The 25,023-nt window shown below is 41.7% G+C and overlaps 1 protein-coding gene across 3 annotated transcripts in view; it reads right to left on the reverse strand.

Annotated features, from left to right (window-relative positions):
- abtb1 (ankyrin repeat and BTB (POZ) domain containing 1) overlaps window positions 1-23,106 on the reverse strand; it is a 76,631-nt gene extending 53,525 nt beyond the window's left edge. Inside the window, exons 1-2 of one of the 3 annotated variants that reach the window (XM_059943939.1) lie at window positions 22,947-23,106; window positions 4,800-4,862 (exon numbers count right to left, since the gene is read on the reverse strand). In XM_059943939.1, the coding sequence (XP_059799922.1) occupies window positions 4,800-4,862; window positions 22,947-23,002 (119 nt within the window). In that variant the 5' untranslated portion in view covers window positions 23,003-23,106. Of the gene's footprint in view, window positions 1-4,799; window positions 4,863-22,892 lie in introns of all 3 variants that reach the window. The other 2 variants (XM_059943941.1, XM_059943940.1) reach the window with 2 other exon arrangements.
- Between the last annotated feature and the right edge of the window lie 1,917 nt (window positions 23,107-25,023).

A 25,023-nucleotide genomic window follows, 5' to 3' on the forward strand; every position in this document is an offset into this window, starting at 1 on the left:
AAGGGCTGATCCAATTCTTCCAGTCATCCCCACTCCCCTGCCTTCTCCCCATACCCTTTGATGCCTGGCTAATCAAGAACCCATCTATCTCTGCCTTAAATGCACTGTGGAGGCCAATGACTTGGCCTCCACAGTGCTCGTGGCAACAAATTCCACAGATTTACCACCTTCTGACTAAAGTAATTTCTCCTGAAGCTGTGTCCTCTCGTCCCAGACTCCCCTATAATGGGAAAATAACTTTGCCATTTCTAATCTGTTCAGACCTTTTAACATTCTGAATGTTTCTATGAGATTCCCCTTCATTCTCCTGAACTCCAGGGAATACAGCCCAGTACTACAACTAGAGGACAAGGGTTGAGGGTGAAAGGTGAAAAGTTTAAGGTGAACATGAAGGGAATCTTCTTCACTCAGAGGGTGGTGAGAATGTGAAACAAGCTGTCAGCACAAGTGGTGGATACAAGCTCGATTTCAATGTTTAAGAGAAGTTTGGATAAGTACATAGATAGTAAGGTTATGGATGGCTAGACAGTTTAAATGGTTAGCATGGGCTAGATGGGCTAGATCCTTTCCGTGTTGTACTTTTATATGACTCCATAAGAGGATCGTGTTTGCAACTTCAATAATCCACAAACTGCTTGTTTCGAAATCCCAAAGTTTCACACTGGCTCTCTAGAAATATTAAAAGTGGGTTTTATCCAATCTAGCCCAGCATTATCAAATCCCCAAGGATTTTCAAGTTTTTACTATAGTTGTGCAAAAGATGGTTTCATAATAGCATTGATAGAAGTAACCATCTCAGTCCCTGTGGAGGTGAAATTCTATCTTCACACTAAAAACAAGCTCCAGAATGTTCTGTGGCACTGCAAACACACTAAATGGGATAGAACATTAAATCACATTACCCGGTTATTGTTACACAGAAGTTTAAAAAGATGGAGATAGCTTGGTAGTATAGTGGTTAGCATAACACTATTATAGTAACAGCAGGTTCAGTTCCCACTGCTCTCTGTAAGCAGTTTGTACATTCTCCCCATGGCCATGTGGGTTTCCTCTGGGTGCTCCAATTTCCTCCCACAGTCCAAACATACCTTTTGGTAGGTTAATTGGTCACATGGGTTGCATGGGCTCATTGGGCTGGAAGGGAAAAAATAACCTAGAGCTTTCCTTTTGCTTTCTCTGACTGAAGTCTTTCTTCTCTGAAGCCTCAAAGAGCTAAAGTCTCACGATGATCGACCACCCTGACTCTGTCCACTCAGATGATGGCCGCTGTGCTTATCAATGTTTCCTTTAATTTGCTCTTTGTTAATCACTCCTAAATTGCGATTGGTTGCTGGTCAAAGCTCTTTTTCATAAGTTGCTGTGAAACTCTGCCTTTTAAAGTCCTGATTAAAAGGTGGCTCTCGAACGTACTCCCTGTTGTGGATTGTCCATCTCAGAGAAAACTGGCAAGAAGCTCTGTTTTTAAATCTTGAACACGGACCTGGCTGAAAGGTAGCTCTTTTTACTTACTGCCTCTTGCTGATATTATTGTTTCCTTTTTATTTTTGCATTTGCACAGTTTGTTGTCTTCTGCACTCTGGTTGAATGCCCTAGTTGGACAGTCTTTCATTGACTCTGTTAGTTACTGTTCTATAGATTTGTTAAGTATGCCCACAAAAAATGAATCGCAAGGTTGTATATGATGACATAAAGTATATATACTTTGATAATAAAATCTACTTTGAACTTTGAACATGGGAATGTTGGTGCTGGAATATGTGGTGACATCCCTGGCATATCCTTAGGTTGTGTTGGTTATTAATACAGATGACTGCATTGAGATGACATTTCAATGAACATGTGATAAATCAATATGAATTAGAATCTTACAAAACTCTGCAATTACTCACAGGAACTTTTCTGACAGCATTTCTCAAACCACTGATCTATATCACCAAAAAATGCAACAGCAGACACAAGGGAACACCATCCCCTATATTTGCTTGAGTTGCACATCATTCTAGTCCAGAGATAAAGCTTTGTTCCTTTTTTCTCAGAAGCCCTGCTCAATAGCAACATGGGAGCTTTTCAGCAGAAGGAGGTAGTACAACAAATGGCACAGCTTGTAGAGGGACTACTCCAGCGACCAGGGTTCAATTTTGACCAGCAGTGCTGCCTGTGTTAAGTTTCCACACACTGCCTGGGATTTCTCACACTTCCCAAAGAGCTACAGATCGGTAGATTAACAGGCAACTGCCGGCAACCCTTGTGTATAGATCTATTGAAGAATCTGGGGGAAGTTGGTGAGAGTATAGGGAAAACAAAATGGAATTAAAGTAGAATTAGTGTAAATGTTGGTTGATAGCTGGTGTGAATGAAGTGTCTGATTCCACACTGCAACTCTTTGTAACTCAGAAAGGAACTGCAGCTACTCAAGAATACTGCTCACCACTACCTTCTCAAGCCTGGTTATTATCAGATTAGGCTTCATATTCCATGGCTGAAATTTTAAAAATCTGCTGATTTTTTGGTCACTTTAAAATATGTTCCCACCATCACCAACCCCAACTTCTTCCCATATGCTTTGATTGCACCATCATACTATACAGAAATACTCCATGCAGTGTCAAACTGAAGTGATGCAAGGTAACTTTCACCAGGGTCTCACACCTCCTCCCAATGGTCTTTAAATCACCATTGGCAGTTAAGACTCACAATCATAAAGGGAAGCACTCATAAGTAAATCTTAGACCAACTCTTTGACCAGAAGGTGGTGAATCTGTGGAATTCATTGCCATAGACAGCTGTGGAGGCCAAGTGGGTATATTTAAAGCAGGGGTTGATAGATTCTTGATTGGTCAGGGTGTCAAAGGTTATGGGGAGAAGACAGAAGAATGGGGGTTGAGAGTGAAAATAAATTACCCATGATTGAATAGCGGAGCAGACTCGATGGGCTGGATAGGCTAACCTGCTGCTATGTCTTATGCTCTTTTCTCTCTGCTGCCTTCAGGAAGGAGGTACAGGAGCCTTAGGTCCCACACCACCAGGTTTAAGAACAATTATTACCCTTCAACCATCAGGTTCCTGAACCAGTGTAGGTAACTTCATTCACCTCAACTCTGAACTGATTCCACAATTGATGTACTCACTTTCAAGGACTCTACAACTCATGTTTCCAATATAATTTTTTTTGTATTTACACTGTTTGTCTTTTTTTGCACTATGATTGTTTATCAGACATTGTGTGTGGTTTTTAATTGATTCTTTTGTGTGCCTTTGTATCTACTGCGAATGCCTGCAAGAAAATATACCTCAGGGTAGTATATGGTGACATATGTGCACTTTGAATAAATTTACTTTGAATTTTCTTACGGTCTAACTAAAATACAAACTGCAAGATTTCTCACGTGTACAGCTGCAGTTATTATTCAATGTTTAAATCTACACTAAAAGCAGCTTGCAGTTGTCTTATACAGTCCATTTTGCTTTGAAATTTTCAAACATTTCCTTGGTTTGATTGCACATGCTTACAACATGTTCCAGCATATCCTCTGCAACAGGTTTTCACACAATGCCAAAGACAATGAAACCATCTAGTACTTGGCACAAATCCACAAGATGCCACAGTAAATACTAATCAAACCTTCAGCATCAATGCAAAGATACAATGTCCTTTTAAAGCTTCTTAAAAAGGCATTCAACAATATCAAGTAACAGCTTACATTGATAGAAAGTAACACTGTTAACATGGCAACTTATCGCCTGTCTCACAAGTGCTTCCTGTATTGTTCTTAATTGGACATGGCATCAAAGGTTACAGGGAGAAATGGGGTTGAGGATGAGATTAAAAGAAAGGATCAGCCATGATTGAATGACTGAGCAGACTCCATGGGCTATATGGCCTAATTCTGCTACTATGTCTTAAGGCATTGTGTTTTAGGGAAATGGTATGTCATCTAAAACTTTGACAAAAGGGGACTAAAGGGGAGACTGGATCAGTTCATGATGAAATGGCGGAGCAGACTCGATGGGCCGAATGGCTGACCTCTGCTCCTTTGTCTTGTCTTATGGTCAAACATCTTTAGATGTGCAGTGGAGAGTACTGTATATTGACTGGTTGCATCACCGCCTAGTATGGAAACACCACTGCCATTGAACAGAAAAGCCCGCAAAACATAGTGGATACACCCAGTCCATCACAGATAAAGGCCTCTTCACCACTGAGCACACCCAGATGGAGCACTGTCACAGGAAAGCAGCATCCATCATCAGGGACCCCTACCAGCCAGGCCATACTTTCATCACTCTGCTGCCATCAGGAAGGAGTACAGAAGCCTCAGGAATGGTTATTACCCCTCAAAAAGAGGGGATAACTTCACTCACCCAACACTGAATTGTTCCCAGGACACCTAAGGACACCCTTTCAAGGACTCTTGATTTAATTTTCTCAATATTCATTGCTTATTTATTTATGATTATTGTTATTATTTATTTATTTTGTAATTGTGTGTTTCTTTGTATTTAATGTTAAGAAAATAAATCTCAGGGTTGTATATGTTGAATTTAATAGTAAGTTTACTTTGAACTTTGAAGTGCAGACACTTAAGATACAGCTCAATAAGGCTGACCTTGAAACCAGCTAGGCATATAGCTGAGATAAACAAAATAGCAAAAGGAGGGAAGTTGCAATTACAGCGTGACGCACACACGGGCAGCATCTGTTGTAAGTCTGGATTTAGGAATTTACAATGTAAGAGTTGGAAAAATTATAACAGAAACAGAGCCTCAAGTAAACTTTTGTAAATAGGAAGTGTACTTACAATGGGGTACTGTCCCACTTATCTTTTACATTTAATTCCACATCCCTTTGTTCAACCAGATAGCTGGAAAGAAAAGTAAAGCTCTGTTAATATATTTTCTAAAACGGCGTTTGTGATCATTAACGAAAATTCTCTGTATTTTAGCAGATCCCAGCGGATTGGAAGACAGCAAATGTCATGCCACTATCAAAAATTTCAGTGGTAAGGAAATTTTGAGAGTCAGAATTAATCTACATGTGGAAAGCAGGTGATTAATCAATGATGGCATGGGAGACCCTGCTTTGCCAGTTGACTGAGTTTTTGGAAGAGATATTAATGAGTGTGCTTGTTTCATGTGGACTTGCACATGGCCTTTAACAAGATCACATCTTGGTAACTGATGCAAAAGGTTAGAAACCATGGGATACAGGGTGAAATTGGATCCAAAATTGCCTTGGCTTGCCTGACAGTGGGTGAGGCTGATGGTTTGGTTTTCCACAGAGGTGTTCCACAGGGATAGGAGTTGGAAACCTAACTGCTTCGATGTAAATATAGGAGCTATGTTTGCAGATGACCTAAAGTTGGTGGTTTTGTTGATAGTGAACATGATGATATTGATCAGTTAGGAGGATGGACAGTGAGAAGGCAAAATGAAAAGTAATCCTGACAGATGTGAGCTAATGCATGTTAGCAGGATTAATAATTTATTTGTTTAGAGATACAGCACAGCAACAGGCCTTTCCAGCCCAACAAGCCTCGGCTATCCAATTACACCCAGATGACCAACTAACCTACAAACTCTTTGCAATATGGGAAGAAAATGGAGCACCCAGAGGAAACAGACATGGTCACAGGGAGAACACACAAAATCCTTACAAACACCGGCACAATTGAACCTGGGTCGCTAGCACTGTAATAGTGTTATGCTATCCACAACACTACATAAGCTAGTACACAGGTAATGAGTGTAGGCCCAACTGAATACTGAAGAACAGAGATACCTTGGTATGTACGTCCAAGGATCTCTGAAAGTTGCAGCACAGGTAGATAAAATGGTTAAGAAGCCATTCAGGACATTTGCCTTCATTTGTCAGGCACAGAACACAAGAGCTGAGGGGTTATGGTACAATTGTATAAATCACTGGACAGTTTCATTTACTTATTGGGATATAGTGCAGAATAGACTCTTCCAGACCTTTGAGTCACTCAGCCCAGCAATCCCCTGCTTTAATCCTAGCCTAATCACAGGATGATTTACAATGACCAATTAATCTATCATCTAGCACATCTTTGGACTGTGGGAAGAAACTTGAGCACCCAGAGGAAACCCACATAGCCACGGGAAGAACACACAAACTCAGCGATTCAGGAACAGCTTCTTCCCCTTTGCCATTCAATTCCTACATGTTTACTGAACCCATGACCAGCACTTCACTTTTTATATATATTATTTTAACAATTTCATATACACATATATACTTAATGTACTTACATTTTTCTATACTATCATGTATTGCAATGTACTGCTGCTGCTAATTTCACGACATATGCCAGTGATATTAAACCTGATTCTGATTCCTTACAGGCAGTGGCGGGAATTGAACCCAATCGCTGATACTGTAAAACACTGTGTTAACCACTACAATACCATGCTGCCCCCAACTGGAGTGCTGTGCAGAGCTCTGGTCACCACTTCTTAAGAAGGATGTAATTGAGCTAATGAGGATACAGAGCAGAGTGGCTGGGATGTTGCCTGGGATGAGGAATTAGAAGGACTGATCATAATGTGGTTGTTTTCCTTACTGTGGATGAGGCCAAAGGAAGATCTGATTGAGGTATACAGAATTATGAGTGGCATAAGACAATAAATAGAAAGAAACTTTTCCAGAGACACTCACTAATTTCTACAGATGTGCCACGGAGAGCATTCAAATTGGCTACATCACCATATGGCATGGTTGGGGGGGGGGGGGGTGGCTACTGCACAAGATCAAAACAACCTGCTGAGAGTTGTAAACTCAGTCATCTCCATCATGGGCACTAGCCTCCATAGCATCCAGGACATCTTCAAGCAGCAATGCCTCAAAAGGCAGCATCCATCATTAAGGACCCCCTTCAAGACTTGCTCTTATTGCTACCATCAGAAAGTAGGTACAAAAGCCTGAAGCATACACTCAACAATTCAGGAACAGCTTCTTCCCCTCTATCATTAAATTTCTGAATGGACATTGAACCCATGAACAATACCTCACTACTTTTTTATTTCCAGTTTTGCATTACTTCAAAAAATTTAACTATTTTATTTATAAATATACTTACATGTAAATCACTTTTTTTCTATTATTATGTATTGCACTGTACTGACAATGAATTTCATGACATATGCCTGTGTATTTCTCTATGACTATTCCCGGTGCAGGTCAATGAGAATAGGCAGTTTAACGTTTTCAGTATGGACCATTAGCAGAAACATCTAAAACCAAAAGCCACATATTTAAGCTAAGGGCCAGGAAGTTTGAAAGGGATATGAGGAAGAATATCTTCACCCAGAGAAGATGAGACACAACATTTAAGTATCTTGACAAGCATATAACTCAGTGAGGGAAATGAAGGCTATGTGCCAAGGAGAAGTAAAAATGATGTAAGTGTTAATGTATATTTGACAAATGGTATGGATAGGCTTGGTCAAAGGGCCAGTTTCTATTCTAAATGATTTGATGGCTCTATGACACAGTACAAAAGAAGCTCTCCCCTATCAAAGATGTCATCTTTTGAATGTGATATTAAACCATCTACACTCACAGACAGTTGTAAAGGTCTCCTGGAAATATATGGGCATTCGCTCCGGTACTCTGACAAATAATTGCAAAGTACAATACAAAAATAGAGTATTTGATCATTTATGTATCGGCTATTTGTGAAAACTTAGCGTTTGAACTGTATCTGTATACATTATAAAAATAAGCACACTTCAAATCTGCCTCTCAAAGTCCAACCCTACGTTCCGATCGTGAGAGGTAGAAATGGGGCTCTGGTGAAGCTGACCAGGTCAGTCCCCTGTACAATGGATGCAATGGTTTGCAGAAGCATTGATGAACTCCAACCATACCACTGACTTCAGAGGTCAATAAAAAACGGGAGGTCATCAATGGCCAGTAAGTACTCCACCGGGAGCTAAGGGCCCAAGTATGTAAGTAACACTTCAAATCCAGATAACTGGCTGTGAAGGACATGGAGAGCAGCAACTGTATAATATCTCCTTTAAGAGTTAACAAGGTCTTAAAATCCTGTAACATATAATACAGAAAAAATATAGGGTGCAACTAACCACAGCTTGAACCACTCATGCAACTCTGCAGCCAGCAACAGTCCTCTAGTGTGGCTGTTGAGAGACAAGATGCAAGCAATGATTCATTGCTGGCACTGTGGTTTTAAGGCCAAGGAACTATTGACAATAATAAATAACGTTTCAACTGTACTCAAGGATGCTGTGTCCAATTACATTTAACAAGATGGAAATGCTTTGTAAGTGTATGACATACAACTGGCATACCTATAGGAACTGAGGTTCAATATGCTAACTAATATATCTTTAATACTGATGCACCATCAATAACTCTCGGAGACAGTCAGTAGAGACAAGAGCAGTCAGCAGGGGGGGCACGTCCAGACAGGTATAAGTAGTTCACCACATTCACCCCCCCCCCCCTTTGTTTTAAAAGAGAGTCCCCATGGGGCGAAGTTTCTTACAGGTATATTTACAGGTTAAGTCTATCAGGAGGTCGAATCTGTCGCTGCAATCTACGTAGCACCAGTGGTGATTGCACTGGAGACGGTGGTAGTGCTGGTTCCGGCCTGACTTGAGGTGTCAGCACATTAGGCGTCAGTGATCCCTCATGCTTGTGCCTGGTATGGGAGTGTTGTGAGGAGTCTGTGTAGGGCTTGGTGTGCGCGGTGTCAGGTGGGTATACACCTCAGTGGGTACGGGGTTCATAGTTACCATGGAGTGTTTGGGGTAGTGGTCTGCTGCTCCTGCAGGCGCCAGATCGCGGACGGAGACCATGTCCTCCCGCCCATCAGGTAAGACCACGTAGGCATACTGAGGGTTCGCATGTAGTAGGTGAATCCTCTCTTCCAGCTAATAAAATTAATGCACCATCAATAACTCTCAGAGACGTGAGGCGAGAGATAAGCTTTTATTAGCTGGAAGAGAGCACTATCAGCAGCAAGAGACCATCACACAACATCCTGGAGACTGAGTGCCTCCAATCGCCTTTATACAGGAGTCTGTGGGAGGAGCCAAAGGAGCAGTCAGCAGGGGGGGCGTGTCCAGACAGGTATATGTAGTTCACCACAAATACACAACAGCAGAATAAAATTATACCACCATGTAAACTGATTATATGCAAAGCACTGAGCTAAAGAAGTATTAAATGCAAGCTTAATGCTTCCTTGTTACAGTTGTCTGTATTTATCTCTTCCCCTTTCACTTCGCACCATCAAGATTCATACCTACACAAATACAAATAATGGCCAAAAGATCTTAGTCACAGACTTTAAATACCCTTTCACTGTTATAATTCATGATTGTGGCTGCAGAATTACTACAATCCATTTATTGTACATTAACCACTTATTGCTTCTCAGAACAGGGTTTTCCTGCTCCCTGGGAAATTTACAAAAGAGCATCAATGACAGTTTGGTTTTGACCAGGAGCTTGTGGACAGGGAATTATTGATAAACCTCTCATCCATCAGGGCCAAGGCTTCTGGAAAAAGGGCCAGAGACCCCTGTGTCAGGTCAATGAGAAGATGAAGTACACTGCACAAAACCCAGAGAGAAGACTGTTGCTGAAATACTTCAGCGTCAGTTTCCCAGCCAATAATGTTCTCATAGCTCCACTACATAAAACAGAAAGTATGGTCCCCAATGCACTTGATTATAATTTTCATTGTGAAAAGAAAATTTGATCAAGTAGACAAAGGGAAACTGTTTCAGAGGTCACATATTTAGGATGAGGCCTCATTTAAAAAAATAATCAGCAAGCTGTCATCTGGAATTCATATAAAGTCTGTAGGGAACAAATGATGTAATTGAGTTGGATTAGAAATGCAAGAGAACATTTAAGGAGGAAATCAGGAGGGCTAAAAAGAAGGCATGAGGTTGCTCTAGCAGACAAGATGAAGGAGATTCCCAAGAGCCTCTACAGATATACAGAGATTAAGAGCAAATGGACAGCAAGATCAAAATGATTCTCTTGAAGATCAGAGTGATCATCTATGCATGGAACTGAAAGACATGAGGGAGATATTAAAAGGAATTTTTTTGGCATCTGTATTTACTCAGGCGATAGAGTAGACAGAAGTGAGGCAAAGCAGCCGTGAGATCATGGAGTGTATACAGATTACTGAGGAGGAAATGATTGCTGTTTTGAGGGAAATTAGGGTGGATAAATCCCTAGGGCCCAACAAATCTCTGGAACTTTGTGGAAGGGTAATGTAGAAATTGCAGAGGTCCTAACAGATATTTAAAACATCCTTAGCCATGGGTGAGGTGCTAGACAAGGAGTGGAGGTTAGCTAATGCTGTTCTGTTTAAGAGAGACTCTAATAATAAATTGGGAAATTATAGGCTGGTGAGTCTGATATCAGAAGTTGCTAAATTATGGGAGGTAGTCTAAGGGACTACATATTTGTATAGATGGGGACTGATTAGGGATAGTCACTTGGCTTTAAGCACAGTAGGTTATGTCTAATCAACCTTATAGAGTTTTTCAAGGAAATTACCAGGAAAGTTGATGAAGGCAAGGCAGTCAATGTTGTCTACATGGATTTTAGCAAGCCCTTTGACAAGGTCCTACACGGGAGGTTGGTCGATAATGTTCAGTTGCTTGGCATTCAGGCCTAGGTAATAAATTGGATTAAACGTTGGCTTCGCGGGAAAATCCAGAGAGTGGTAGTATATGGTCACGTTTCTGATTGGAGGCCTGTGACTAATGGTGTGCCGCAAGGATCGGTGCTGGGTCCATTGTTGTTTGTCATCTATATCAACAATCTGAATGATAACTGGATCTGCAAATTTATGGATGACACCAAGACTGGAGGTGTAGTGAACAGCGAGGAAGATTATCAAAGCTTGCAGTGGGATCTGGACCAGCTGGAAAATGCCAGATGGAATTTAATGCAGACAAGTGTGAGGTGTTGCACTTTGGGAGGACAAACCAGAACTTTCAGTAGATAGCATCAAAAGGAGAGCTTCTGGCACATTGGCTTTCAGAATTCAAAGCATTATCCAGGAGTTGGGATGTTATGTTGAAGTTGTATAAGATGTTGGTGATGTCTAATATGAAGTACTGGTGCAATACTCCTGGTCACCTACCTGCAGGAAACATAAATGTACAAATTAAAGAGTGCAGAGAAAATTTCAAGAATGTTGCCAGGACCTGAGAACCTGAGTTATAGGGAAAATTTTTAATAGCTAAGGACTTTATTCCCTAGAGCCTAAGAAAATGAGGGGAGACTTGATAGAGGTATACAAAATTATGGGGGGTATAGACAAAGTAAATGCAAGTAGGATTTTTCCACTAAGGTTGGGTGAGACTAGAACTACAGGTCATGGGTTAAGAGTGGAAAAAGCAAGGGTTTCCTATCATTTTTATGCAATACACCAATACTTTTAAGCAAGGAGTCCATGTACCCCATGTTGGGAACCCCCAGTGAAAGGTGAAATGTTTAAGGGGAACATGAGGGGGGACTTCACTCCGATGGTGATGAGAGTATGGGACAAGCTGCCACCAAAAGGGGTGGATTTCAATATTTAAGAGAAACGTGGACAGGGACATGGATGAGAAGGATATGGAGGGCAATGGTCCGGGTGCTGGTCAATGGGACTAGACAGATTAAGTTTGGCATGGACTAGATGGGCCAAAGGGCCTGTTTCTGTGCTGCAGTGTTCTATGACTCAGCCTCCAGTCCCAGCCTATCCAGTCTCTCATAGAACATAATCAAGTACAGCACAGGAACAGGCCATTCAACCCACAACGCTAAGCCGAACCAGCTAAAAAGCAAATCAAAAGCACCCATGCACTAATCCCACCTTGTAAGCAAACCTGCCCCCCCCCCAAGCCCCAATAATATCATTGTAAATAATTTCTGCAGCCTCTCCAGTTTAGTGGCATATTTCCTACAGCAGGTCGACCAGGACAGTTTGCAGCACTCCAAATGTGGAGGTGAGGCAAGAAACACTTACCTCCAAAACCTGGACCCAATATTTTAACATGTATTTTTGAAATGTCAATTTATGAAGTGAAGCGACATTCATGGTGCAAGCTCAATAGAAATCCTTCTCTCAAGTCCCATTAAATATCAAGAGAAAACCACATTTTCATCAGTTAGTAACAAAGAATCCCTTTCTTCTAAGAGGAAGCAGTCTTGCATTTTTTAACACTCCACTGCTCCAAAGTGATTAAAAACTCCTATGAAACAGGCACTTGTAATGTCACCGGAAGTTACCCTCCCAAAAAAAAACAAGGTAATAATTTATTCTGATATCATCTGAGATCATTACTGCCAGAGCACCAGGCAAAACTCACTGCTCTTGAAATACCTGCAGAGTCAACAATAGAATTTTAAAAATGCTTTATTCATTAAATATTTCAGATGTAATACGGGACATTGAAATCAACATTTCAACAGCATCATGCAATTTCCCCTTTAAGATTAGCACATTCTCAGTTAATAAGACTACATAGAAATAACCCTTCAGCCCAACTGATCCATGGCAACCACACTAACCACCCAAACTAATCTTATTTGCCCATATTTGGCCCCTAACCTTTGTTAGATTCTGATGTTTATAATCCAAGGACCCTTTGGAAGTCAGGAAAGAGGCAAAAATCGTGTTGCTTTGCAGCACTTATTAAGTGTTAATAGAACCTAGAAAATTGAAAAACGGATAGTGATAGAGGCTAGTACTAGAAGGGGAGAAGAAGCAGAAGGAAAATGGTGTTGCTCACAGTCAGCTCTTTTTATACCTACAGATAAGAACCATGCCATTCAAATTTGCAGGCAAGTCAAACAATCAGATACCCCTTATTCAACAAGAGAAGCTTCCAGAACTCTCCAAAATCATACACATGTAACCAATAAGGGAGACACTGAATAACCATATGTATACTACCTATAACAAGTATTGACTCCCCTTGGAAATTTTCATGTTTTATTGTTTTACAACATTGAATCACAATGGATTTATTTTTGCTTTTTTTGACAATGATCAGCAGAAAAGACCCTTTTGTGTCAAACTAAAATCAGATCTCTACAAAGTGATTTAAATTAATTACAAATATAAAACACAAAGTAATTGATTGCGTAAGTTTTCACCCCCTTTAATGTGACACACCAAATCATCACTGATACAGCCAATTGGTTTTTAGAAGTCACATAATTAGTTAAATGTAGATCACCTGTGAGCTGTCAAGGTGTTTCAATTGATTGCGTAGAAATACACCTGTATCTGGAAGGTCCAACTGCTGGTGAGTCAGTATTCTGGCAAAAACTACTCCATAAGGACAAAAGAACACTCCAAGCAACTCTGTGAAAAGGTTATTTGAAAGCACAAGTCAGGAGATGGATACAAAAAAATTTCCAAGTTGCTGAATATCTCTTTATGAGTACAGTTAAGTCAATCATCAAGCAATGGAAAGAATATGGCACAGCTGTAAATCTGCCTAGAGCAGGCAATCCTTGAAAACTGAGTAACTGTGCAAGATAGGGACTACTGAGGAAGGTCACCAATAGACCTATGACAACTCTGGAGGAGTTACAAGTTTCAGCAGCTGAGCTGGGAGAGTGTGAAAACAACTGCCTGGGTGCTTCACCAGTCACAGCTTTACAGGAGAGTGACAAAGAGAAAGCCACTGTCTGGAAAAAAGCTCACATGAACTCTCAGCTAGGGTTTACTAGAAGGCATAGGGGAGACTCTGAAGTCAACTGGAAGAAGGTTCTATGGTCTGATGAAACCAAAATTGAGCTGCTTGGCCATCAGTCTAAATGTTACGTCTGGCTAAAGCCAAACACTGCACATCACCAAAAATGCACCATCCCTACAGTGAAGCACAGTGGTGGCTGCATCATGCTGTGGAGATGCTTCACTGCAGCAGGCCCTGGAAGGTAGAGGGCAAAATGAATGTAGCAGAATACAGGGAAATCGTGGAGGAAAACCTGATGCAGTCTGCAAGAGAACTGTGACTTAGAAGATTTCTTTTCCAGCACGATAATGACTCCCAAGCATAAAGCCAAAGCTACACAGGAATGGCTTAAAAACAGCAAAGTTAATGTCTTGGAGTGGCCAAGTCCAGTCCAGACCTCGATCCAATTGAGAATTTGTGGCTGGACATGAAAAAGGCTCTTCACTCAAGATTCCCGTGCAACCTGACAGAGCTTGAGCAGCTTTGTAAAGAAGAACGGGGGGGAAAAACTGCAGTGTCCAGATGTGCAAAGCTGATAAAGTCCAATCCATGCCGACTCAAGGCTGGAATTGCCTCCAAAGGTGCATCTACTAAATACTGACCTGAAAGGGGTGAGTAACTGTGCAATCAATTATCTGGTATTGAATAAATTGTAATAAATTTAGACCAATTTGAAGACATTTGTTTTCACTTTGACACAAGTCTTTTCTGTTGATCAGTGTCAAAAAAGCCAAATGAAACCCACTATGATTTCAATGTTGTAAAACAATAAAATATGAAAACTCCAATGGGGGTGTATACTTTTTTATAGGCACTGTACATACTGTGACCACTAAGAAACATACTAAACAGCTACATGTATATAAGTAGTTGTAAAAATGCTATCAGGTTAAACACAAAGAAAATAAGAATTGAACAGTCTAATCAAATGCCTTCTAAACATTTCCAATACATCTACTTATCCAACTGCCTTTTAAGAATTGTTATTGTACCTGCTTCAACTGCTTCCTCTGGCAGCTCATCCATATATACATCACCCTTTTGTAACAATGAAGTTGCCCCTCAAGTTGCTATTAAAGCTTTCCCCTCTCATGTGAAACCTATGCCCTCTAGTCCTTGAACATGGGGGGGGGGGGGGAGGGACATTGAGTGCATTCACTCTATGTCACTCCATGATTTTGTGCACCTCTATAAGATCAATTCTCACTCCTCTTCTAGGCTCTTTTTTTTAAAAAAAACACACACTCAAGCCGCCTAACCTCTCTCTACAACTCAAGTTTTGGCAACACCTTGCAAATCTTTTCCGCACTCTTTAATAACATCTGCAAAATAACTCAATACTCAACCTCACCAACGCCCTGTTCAGTCACACATTAACCTCCCCGACTTTTCTCTGCAATGCCCACATGACAAAAGCCAGCTCTCAGCTAGTTTCAAACAACAACTGACTTTGATTAAGTTTATGAGTTCAAGTTTATGGTCACCTGACTGGATGTCTGTCCATGTCCAGACCACGGTGCATCCACAAAATGTGTATCACACAGAGTGCATAAACCAAAACATACCTATGGTAACAAAATAAAATTCAAAATTCATGTAGTGCACAGCACAGGTAAACCATAAACAGCTCTCTGTCCTAGTGACAAGACCTCTACGGTAGCAGGATATTGGGTATTCATTATTTCACAGCTGAAGGCCTAGTCCTGATGCTCGTGTACCTCCTTCTTGATGGCAGCAGGCCAAAGAGATTATGGGGTGGGTGGTATGGATCTTCAACAATGCTTGGGGCCCTTTGTCTGCAACACTTCTGGTTAATGTCACAAATGGGGGGGAGGGAGACCCCCCCGTGATCCTCTTGGCAGTTTTTACTGTCCTCTTTAGGATCTGGCGTCCGATGCCTTACAGCCTCTGTACCACACAATGATGCAGCTGGACAAACTGTCGATGGTGCTCCTGTTGAAAGCCGTTAGAATAGGGATGGAGAGCTTTGCACGCCTTGATCTCAAAGTATAGATGCTTCTGTGTGTTCTTGACTAATGAGGAGGTGTTGTGAGTTCATGTGACTTTGATCAAGGAAACTCATTTCTTATCCAACACAACTAAACAGCATGCACATAGACTTCCAATGACAAACACCAAACAAAGGGGCTCTTCATGAATGCATTAGACAGAACAGTGGTTTGGAGTCACCTGGATACTGTGGAGAAACACCATGGAGGAACCTAATAAAGGCATACAAAAGTATGATGGGCATAGCTAGGGTAGACAATAGGAAATCTTTGGTAGTATAGGTCTAATGTGAAGAGTACGTTGTTTAGAGAGAATATAAGGAAGAATTCTTTCACACAGAGTTATACAGGACAGAAACAGGCTCTTTGGCCCAAATGTTCCATGCCAACCAAGATGCTCCATCCAAGCTAGTTGCATTTGCCAGCATTTGACTCAATTTCTAATCACTTATTCTTTCTTGTTAAAAACTGTATAATTTTCTTTGTTTCTCTTGTGAATGCTGTTTATCTGAGGCTGATTACCAGTAACGCTGCAGCAAGTAAGTTTTTCACTGCACCTGCGCATGCATGTACCTGAATACAAGAAACTTGACTTTGATTTTAAAAGGGGGGAGAAATGCTAACATTTTCATGGGACCCTTTCATCCTCCTGAGACACTAAGCTGCATTACTGACTGATCTGATGCACAAATTATTTTGGAGATTTACAGTCACGATCCTTAATGATTAAATTACAGCTTTGTGACCGAGCACTCAGGATTTGTGTTTTCCTGCATTGAATCCCTCTAAATCCCTACTGGAAAAGAATGATGCCCAAACAGGATGAACCTGCTGTTGTGAGCCTTGGGTCCCACACCAACCATCAGGTTCAAAAATAGTTATTACCGTTCAACTGTCAGGCTCCTGAACCAGTGTGGATAACTTCACTCACCTCAATGCTGAACTGACTCCATAATCTATGGATGCACTTTCAAATACTCTACAACTCATCTTCTCAATTTACTTATTACAATCATCATTGTTTTATATTTGCACAGCTTGTCTTTTGCACACGTTGTTCGTCAGTCATTGTGTATAGTTTTTATTTATCCTATATATTTCTTTGTTCTACTGTGAATGCTTGCAGGAAAATGAATCTCAGGGCTGTATTTAGTGACACATACATACATTGATAATAAACTTGCTTTGAAATGCTAAATGTCATCTTTGCTTTGAGTCAAGCAAACAACCAATCAGAAACTACAGGAGTCTTGCTTAACAGTCTGTTTTACTCACAAATAAGGCAGGTGCTTCCTCAGTGTTTTTATATTTTATTTATTTGCACAAGTTAAGAATAGTTCTTACTTTTTCACTAAGTTCTGTACTCAAATTAATTTGTATATAAGTATCATATGAGCACACAAAGGCCATTGTGCCCACTATATCTTTACTGGCTCTTTGAGCAAAGTATCACACTTCTAATCTTTCTCCACAGCATTCGGGATGAAAGAAGAAGGGATTAAAAAAAAATAGAAGGGATAGGCCACTAGGCCTGTCAAACCTGCCCAACCATTTTATGAAGACTTCAACTCCTCTTCTGTGCCAGAATCCAAATCAATCTCCAATTTAAATATATGCAAATCTGGCCTTCACTACCCTTGAGGGTAGAGAATCCCAGAGAAGTTATTTCTCATTTTTAGTTTGTTGCTATGTTCCCTTCTTCATTACTCGCCCATTAGTGGAAACATCACAAGTTCTTCTCAAACTCGCTTAAGATGCGATGTTTGAAGGTCACCTCATTTCTCCAAATTAGGAATAAAGGCTCAAATGTTCAACTTCTCTTGGTAAGATGATGCTGTTATCCCAGAAATTAGCTCAATGGATCTGTCCAAAGGAGATTCAATGTTACAATATCCTTTTTTGGACAAGAGGTCTAACACTGTCCAGTTTTTCAAATGTGAACTCACTGTACAACTGTATCAAAAGTTCCCCAGCAATAGAGGCCAACATGTTGCTTTCTTTAGCCACATATTGGACCTATCTGCTAACATTTGCAATTCATGCACTGGAACCTTGATTCATCACATCCTTGTATGGAAACAGTAAAGTCTACAGAAAGTTGTGGATGCAGCCCAGTCCATCACAGGAAAAGCCTTCCCCACCACTGAGCACATCTACAAGGAGCTGTGCCACAAGAAAACAGCATCCATAGAGGATCCTCATCATCCTGGCCATGCCCTCTTCTCACCGCTACGATCAGGAAGGAGGTACAGAAGGTACTTAACAACCATCCGTTCTCCAAACCAGAGTGGACATCCTCAATCATAATTGGGCACATTCTGCTTTCCTCTAACTAAAATTAGAATGACTGAACTTCTGTGATAAACTTGGATTATACTTAATGGTGAAATGGAATTGGGGAATCTGCATGCAGTTTAAAGTATTTTTACTATCAAAGCCAATTTGTATACAGGTACAACAATCACTCAAATTAAACCACACTTCCACAATTTGCCCATGCAACAGTTCTTGTTAGCTGCTATAATGCCACGAGCTCAGGTCCTAGTAAACAAGCTGCTTCCCTACTTTCACTCAACACACACAAAATGGTGGTGGAACACAGCAGGCCAGGAGAAGCACTGTTGATGTTTCAGGCCAAGACTCTTTGTCAGGACTCACACCTTGTGTTCACTATTTTCACTACCTACTTCAGGCACTGGTACCACTGAGACATTGATCACAATTTAACGATTCAACTGTTTACTTACAAATAATAACTAACTTTACTGATATGAACATCCCTGGTATGGGTCTGCTGCATAGAGTCATAGAAAAGGGCCCTTCAGCCCATCTAGTCCATGTCAAACCATTTAAACTGGTGAGTCCCTTTGACCTGTCTGGACCATAGCCTTCCATAGCCCTCCTGTCCATGTAACTCTCCACACTTCTCTAAATGTTGAAATCAAAATTGCATCCACCACTTGTGCTGGCAGCTCATTCCACACATTCACTTCCCTCTGAATGAAGAAGTTTCCCCTTGTCTGCCCTTTAAACTCTTTATCTTTCACTCTTGACCCATGACCTCTAGTAGTCTCACCCAACCTCAGTGGAAAAAGCCTGCTTGTATTTATCCTATCTACACCCCTCATAATTTTGTATACCTCTATCAAATCTCCCCTCAATCTTCTATGTTCTAGGAAATAAAGTTCTAACCTACTCAATCTTTCCCTTATAACTCAGGTCATCCAGTCCTGGCAACATCCTTGTAAAATTTATCTGTCATCTTTCAATCTTATGTACATCTTTCCTGTAAATAACTGACCAAAACTGCACACAATACTCCAAATTAAGCCTCAAAGTCTTCTATAGCTTCAACATTACACCCCAACTCCGGACTCAATATATTGATCTTGCTGCTTGGGTTCCCCACTCGCCCAAACTTTCCCCAGCAGAATCCAAAGAGTAGATCATGGCTGTCCAAAACAGAGAGGGAGATGGGTGTGAAACAAGTCCCATTCCTGAAACACTTTGGAAAGGTTCGTATAAGCTTTGTAATGTGTAAGGAGCATTTGATGGCTCTGGGCTTGTACTCCCTGGAGTTTATAAGAATGAGAGGGGATCTCATTGAAACCTACTGAACATTGAAAGGCACAGAGAGAGTAGACATGGAAAGGATGCAACCAAGGATGGGAGAGTAGAGGATCAGAGGGCACAACCTTGAAATACAAGGGTGTCCCTTTAGAAAGGAGCCGAAAAAGAATTTATTTAGCCAGAGGGTAGTGAATCTGTAGAATTCATTGCCACAGTCAGTTGTGGAGACCAAGTCATCGGGTATATTTAAATCAGAGGTTGATAGGTTCTTTATTAGTAAGGGTGTCAAAATTTAAGGGAGAAAATGAATTAGGCATGATGAAATAGCGGAAAAGACTTTAAGGGCTGAATGGCCTAAATCTGCTATGTCTTGGATTCTAACATTTGCAGATTATAGGGTTGTACAGAAAGGAAATTGACCCAAGTTGTCCATGCTAAGACGTCCATCTGCAACGGCGTCATTTGCCTCCGTGGTAAATGATCCAACTTGCCATGGCAGAAGGCAGGAGTATATGGTTGAGTGGGAAAATAAATCAGCCTTGATGGAATGACAACGCATTCCCCATTGGCCAAGTGGCTCATTCTGCTTCTATTGTCTTGTATTGATGCTGATATTCAGGTACTAAACAGAAACAAGTAATGGGCTTGTCTATGATTCTCAGCAAACAGAGTAAATAGAGAAGGAGACTGTTTGGTCCATTTTGTATCTGGCAGCCAAATTTACATAAATGCCAGTTCCCACTTCTCGTCAGCATGATTTCAAAATTCAAGATTGTTTAATGTCATTTCCAGAACACAAGCGTAAAGGAGAACGAAATAATTGTTATTCCGGATCCAATGCCGCCCAAAAAAAATCACACAAAAGAACATAGTAATAATAACACAATAAATATAAATTCATAAGATAGCTTATCAACATTGATTGTATCTCCATAAAGTAGCACAAGACTAACAGGAAATTATAAAGTAGTGGTGTTTGGGGGTTTTGAAAACAGTTTCTTTTTCCCTCTCCTATTAAACAAAAGATACAAAAGCTTGGAAGTATCTATCACCAGGTTCACAGACAACTTCTATCCCTCTGTTCTAAGACTATCAATTAGTCCCCTACTACAATATGAAGTTTTGGTCACACAATCCAGCTCGGGTTGGTCTTGTGCTTTGCAGTCTGCCTGCATTACATTTCCACAGTAACTAACTCATGACTCTGCATTGTTATTGCTTTCCTTTGTACGCATTGCCTTGATGCACTGTTGTACTAAAAGAAACCATATGGATGCTACTTTAAGTGTACCTTGGTAATGAGGGTCTATGTTGGTCATGGTCGACCATGGATATTGCATCCCAGCTGTCTACATGATATGCAAGCCAGGACAATACCAGACGGACAGCAAGCTACCCATGCAGCATGCTTCCCTCCCAACCCTTCCACACAACTGATGAATCGAGAGGAACAGCAGAAAATGATACCGTTTGGCCACAGCAGTGTCACAGGAGTTGCCGGTTGGTATTGAACTCCAGGTGGGACTGCTTTAGGGATTCCAGCTTTGGATTTTTCCTCAGGGTTTCCACACAAGGCCCTCCCCATGAGTGGGTATACAGGTGTCCCCCGCTTTATGAAAGTTTGCTTTATGCCACTTCGCTTTTACGAAAGACCTACATTAGTAACCTGTTTTCCCTAACTGAAAGAAATCTGAAGAGGATTTTCGCTTTTACAAAAAAAGGTGTCGCTTTAAACTTTGGTTTACCACAAGAAAGACTACCACGACCGTGAAGCCTTGCACGGGCAGGTGTACGCGCATGTGTGTACGTGCCAATTTTTTTCTACAAATTGGTTTTGGCTCAATCTTCCCGATTCTGGTAAGCGAAAGTACACTGTACATACATTATTTCTAATTTATCATATCATTCCTGCTTTTACTTATATGTTTGCATTATTTTAGGTTTTATGTGCTATCTGGTAGGTTATTTTTTGGGTCTGGGAACACTCAAAAATGTTTCCCATATAAATTAATGGTAATTGCTTCTTCGCTTTACGACATTTCGGCTTACAAACGGTTTCACAGGAACGCTCTACTTTCAGATAGCGGGGGAAACCATGGCCATGGAGATTTGAGATCAGTTTTCCTCCTTCTAGATGAGCTGCCAACCACATCTGATGAGCCTCATCTGCCTGAATAACCTGGCTTTAAGATGCCAGTAATCTGCCTTTGCCCCTTCTCCTGTCAGTAGAAACAGTTCCACCGGGCTTAGTAACTAAGCCAAAGGTGAAGGCCAGATCTTGGTACATCGAACAATACTAAACCAATTTAACGGCAAGGTGGAGGTATGTCTCTACCAAAGGAGGTGTAAAGTATTTCTTCCCTCTGTAACCTGCAGATCACCCTTGGGTAAGATGTAGCACCCGCCTAGCCTCCCCCACCCTCTGATCAGGGTCACGTGAAACCATGGGAGCAGGTGATGGATGGTCATGTGAGCAGCTGGTGCATTTACAAATCCTGGTTATGCGACCACGGACGCCAGGCAGACAATCTCTGAACAGTACTGATGATGATGGCTGGGGTCACATGTTTGGGAAAGATGCTGCCCAAGCAGAAGGCAATGGCAGAATACTTCTAAGGAAAAATTGCCAAAAACAATCATGCATGGAAAGAGAAGAGTAAGAACAGTGTGAAAGAGTGTCTCTTCCTCACAGGGAACTAAAGACAGATGGATGGCCATGATCACCCACATCATCTCTCAGCACACAATCATGGTGATGATGATGATGACCTGTTTTTTGTAGCACCCAAATAGTCATTAAAATCCTGCCTATGATGACATTTTTGCCACCATCATCCTTGCAGGTAGTATATTTTACACCCTCACATTCATCAAATGAAACCATTCTCTGAACTCTGCCAATAATGCCAGTATCTCAAGTAGGTTGGTTCAGTCAATGTACAAAACTTAATGGGAAGTCCCCAGTAGCTGGGACAGGGGGAGTGCAATTTAAGCATTGTAAAGGGTGTCCAGGAAGGGGTAGCACCACCAGTGAAGAGGCTTGTCGTGTGCAATCTGCACTACTTTGTGCAGAACAAAGGGTTTAACAAGGCACGGAAGCAGTCATGGTCACCTACTGTACCCAAGGAAGACCCTGGTTTAGGACGACTACTATTACCACTGGACCCGGATTTCCCAGGTCAAGAGAGTGGATCTACCCAAGTGCAACAGCATTTCCAGTAGAAAAACTCTCCTGCACAGGTTTACTGTCATCGTTGGAGAGGATGAACAACCACCACCGATTGTACAGGAGCCCCGTAACTTGGCACCTACATTAAGATACGACCCCGGACTACTCGCAATCCCCCCCACACCCCTTAGCCCATCAATCCCCCCACTCCTCTTCACAGGTCGACAATCAACCCCTCCCCTCGCCACATAATCAACCCCCCCCCCCACCTCTTGCCCCGGACAGGCCGGGCAATCACCCCCTCTCCTTCCGGACATTCTGACCCCTGACCCACCAGTCCACCATCTCCAGGCAATCCGTCCCCACTCCCCTTCTGTCACTGATCCGAACCCGGCCTACCTCCCTGACACCGTCCTCAGCCGCTGACGGTTCACACCCGCCCCCGATCCTCACCGCACTCTGGAGAGTTCTCCCTTCCTACAGCTGGCGAAGAGCTCGCTGATGTCCATCTCTCCCCGAAGCCCAGCCGCCGATTCGATGCATTGACCCAAGCTGCCGTAGCACCGACAGGTTGTTTATGCGTCCTCGGGGGCGGTGCCGCTACGCAAGCCTGTCACAGCGCCGCCACCCGCCGGGAGGGGGGAACAGGTCCTTCAGCTGCAAATCCTGTCACAGCGCCGCCGCCCGCCGGGAGGAGGAACTATTCCTCCCGCCTGAGCCTGGGTCACTGCTCATTCCTTCGCCTTACAACTTGCGATGGCTCAAGAAGGCAATGTGCAGGTTTCTCATGTAGTGTGTAGCTTGGAGACACAAGGGACTGCAGTTGCTGGAATCTGGATCGAAGCACAATATGTTGGAGGAACTCAGCTGGTCAGGCAGAATCTGTGGAGGGAAATGGACAGTCGACGTTTAAAGCTGAGACCCTTCACCTGGAGTATTTGAAGGTCTTTGCTAGATGGGACCTTGGAACACACCGAACTTGATAGGGTCTTTCTGAAGAAGGAACTCAGTTTAAATCCTCTAAGAGGGCCACAACTTTGTCGTGGTTTGGAGGCTCGAGTGCCTCATTAACCTGGAGAGCTAGGTTGGCTGGGTCAGGGGTTTATGCTTTGGCTCTTAGTAGGGCCACCCGGGCCCTGACTGGTCAAACGAAACTCTGTTGTGAAAACAGCAATGACAAATCATTTTACATCTGAGTGTGAAGGTATTCCTGAGTCTCCACCTGGGACTTCCATGACTGACAGTAGTGAAAACCAAGAAGAAGATACTGACATGAAGGAAGCCCTGAACAATGCCAGAGATTGAGAACCTTCTTTGGTGCCCTAATCACCAGTGTCGTAACAGGCAGTAACACACACCTGTGTTTAAATAGTTTCTGTTTGCTGAGTTAATAATTATACTGTAAAATAGGCAGTTTTTTTAAATTAGTTTTTTTATACATTTTACAAATTAAAAAACCCCAAATCAAAATGAGGAACATTAATACAGTGCAAAATTAAGCATACAATGACAATATGATACAAAGAAAGAGAATTTTTAAAAAAAGCACCTAAATTGAAGCACCTAAACTTAGTATCCTCCCCAAGCCCCACAACACAAAAAAAACTCCAGACCAACCACAACACAATATAGAGAATATAAATCAGGACAATCAAACTCCCAGACTGTGAATACACTTAGCAACAGAGGATAATAATGCCTACTACCAGAAAAAAAAGGAGCTGAAAGCAAGGGACCGAAAGGAAAAAAACCCTAGTCAAGAGGAAGGTTATGAAAGTACTCGATAAAAGGTCCCCAGACCTTATGGAACTTTAGATCTGAATTAAGAACTGAATAATGAATTTTTTCAAGGTCCAAGCAGGCCATAATGTCATTAAGCCATTGAGCATGAGTGGGCGGGGCAACATCTCTCCATTTAAGAAGGATCAAGCGTCTAGCCAGGAGAGAGGCAAAGGATAATATTCGGCATTTGGTCAGACTCAGACGTAAATCTGTCTCGCCCCAGAAACCGAACAAAGCAATTAAGGGATTAGGTTTTAGGTGCTGAATCAGAATATATGATAACGTAGTGAAGACACCTTTCCAAAATTTCTCCAAGCTAGGACAGAACCAGTACATATGAATGAGAGAGGCCTCGCCCCTCTTGCATTTATCACAGAGCGGACTAATGTTAGAGTAGAATCGAGATAGTTTAGATTTAGATATATGGGCTCTATGAACAATCTTAAACTGTAAAAGGCAATGGCGAGCACAAAGAGAGGTTGAGTTAACCGATTTGAGAATTGAGTCCCAACTCTCATCGGATAAGGAGGTATTTAAATCCTGCTCCCATGCCATTTTAATTTTATCCACAGGGGCCCGTCGTAAGGCTGCTAATTTATCTCGAATAATTGATATTAAACCTTTACCTAGTGGATTAATGGAAAGAAATAAGTCCATAGCATTTTTTGCAGGCATTTCAGGAAAGTTAGGAATTAGAGGAGCAATAAAGTGTCTAATTTGGAGATATCTAAAAAAATGAGCATTGGGC

The sequence above is a fragment of the Hypanus sabinus genome, chromosome 19 (assembly GCF_030144855.1).
Source record: "Hypanus sabinus isolate sHypSab1 chromosome 19, sHypSab1.hap1, whole genome shotgun sequence".
Taxonomy (NCBI): domain Eukaryota; kingdom Metazoa; phylum Chordata; class Chondrichthyes; order Myliobatiformes; family Dasyatidae; genus Hypanus; species Hypanus sabinus.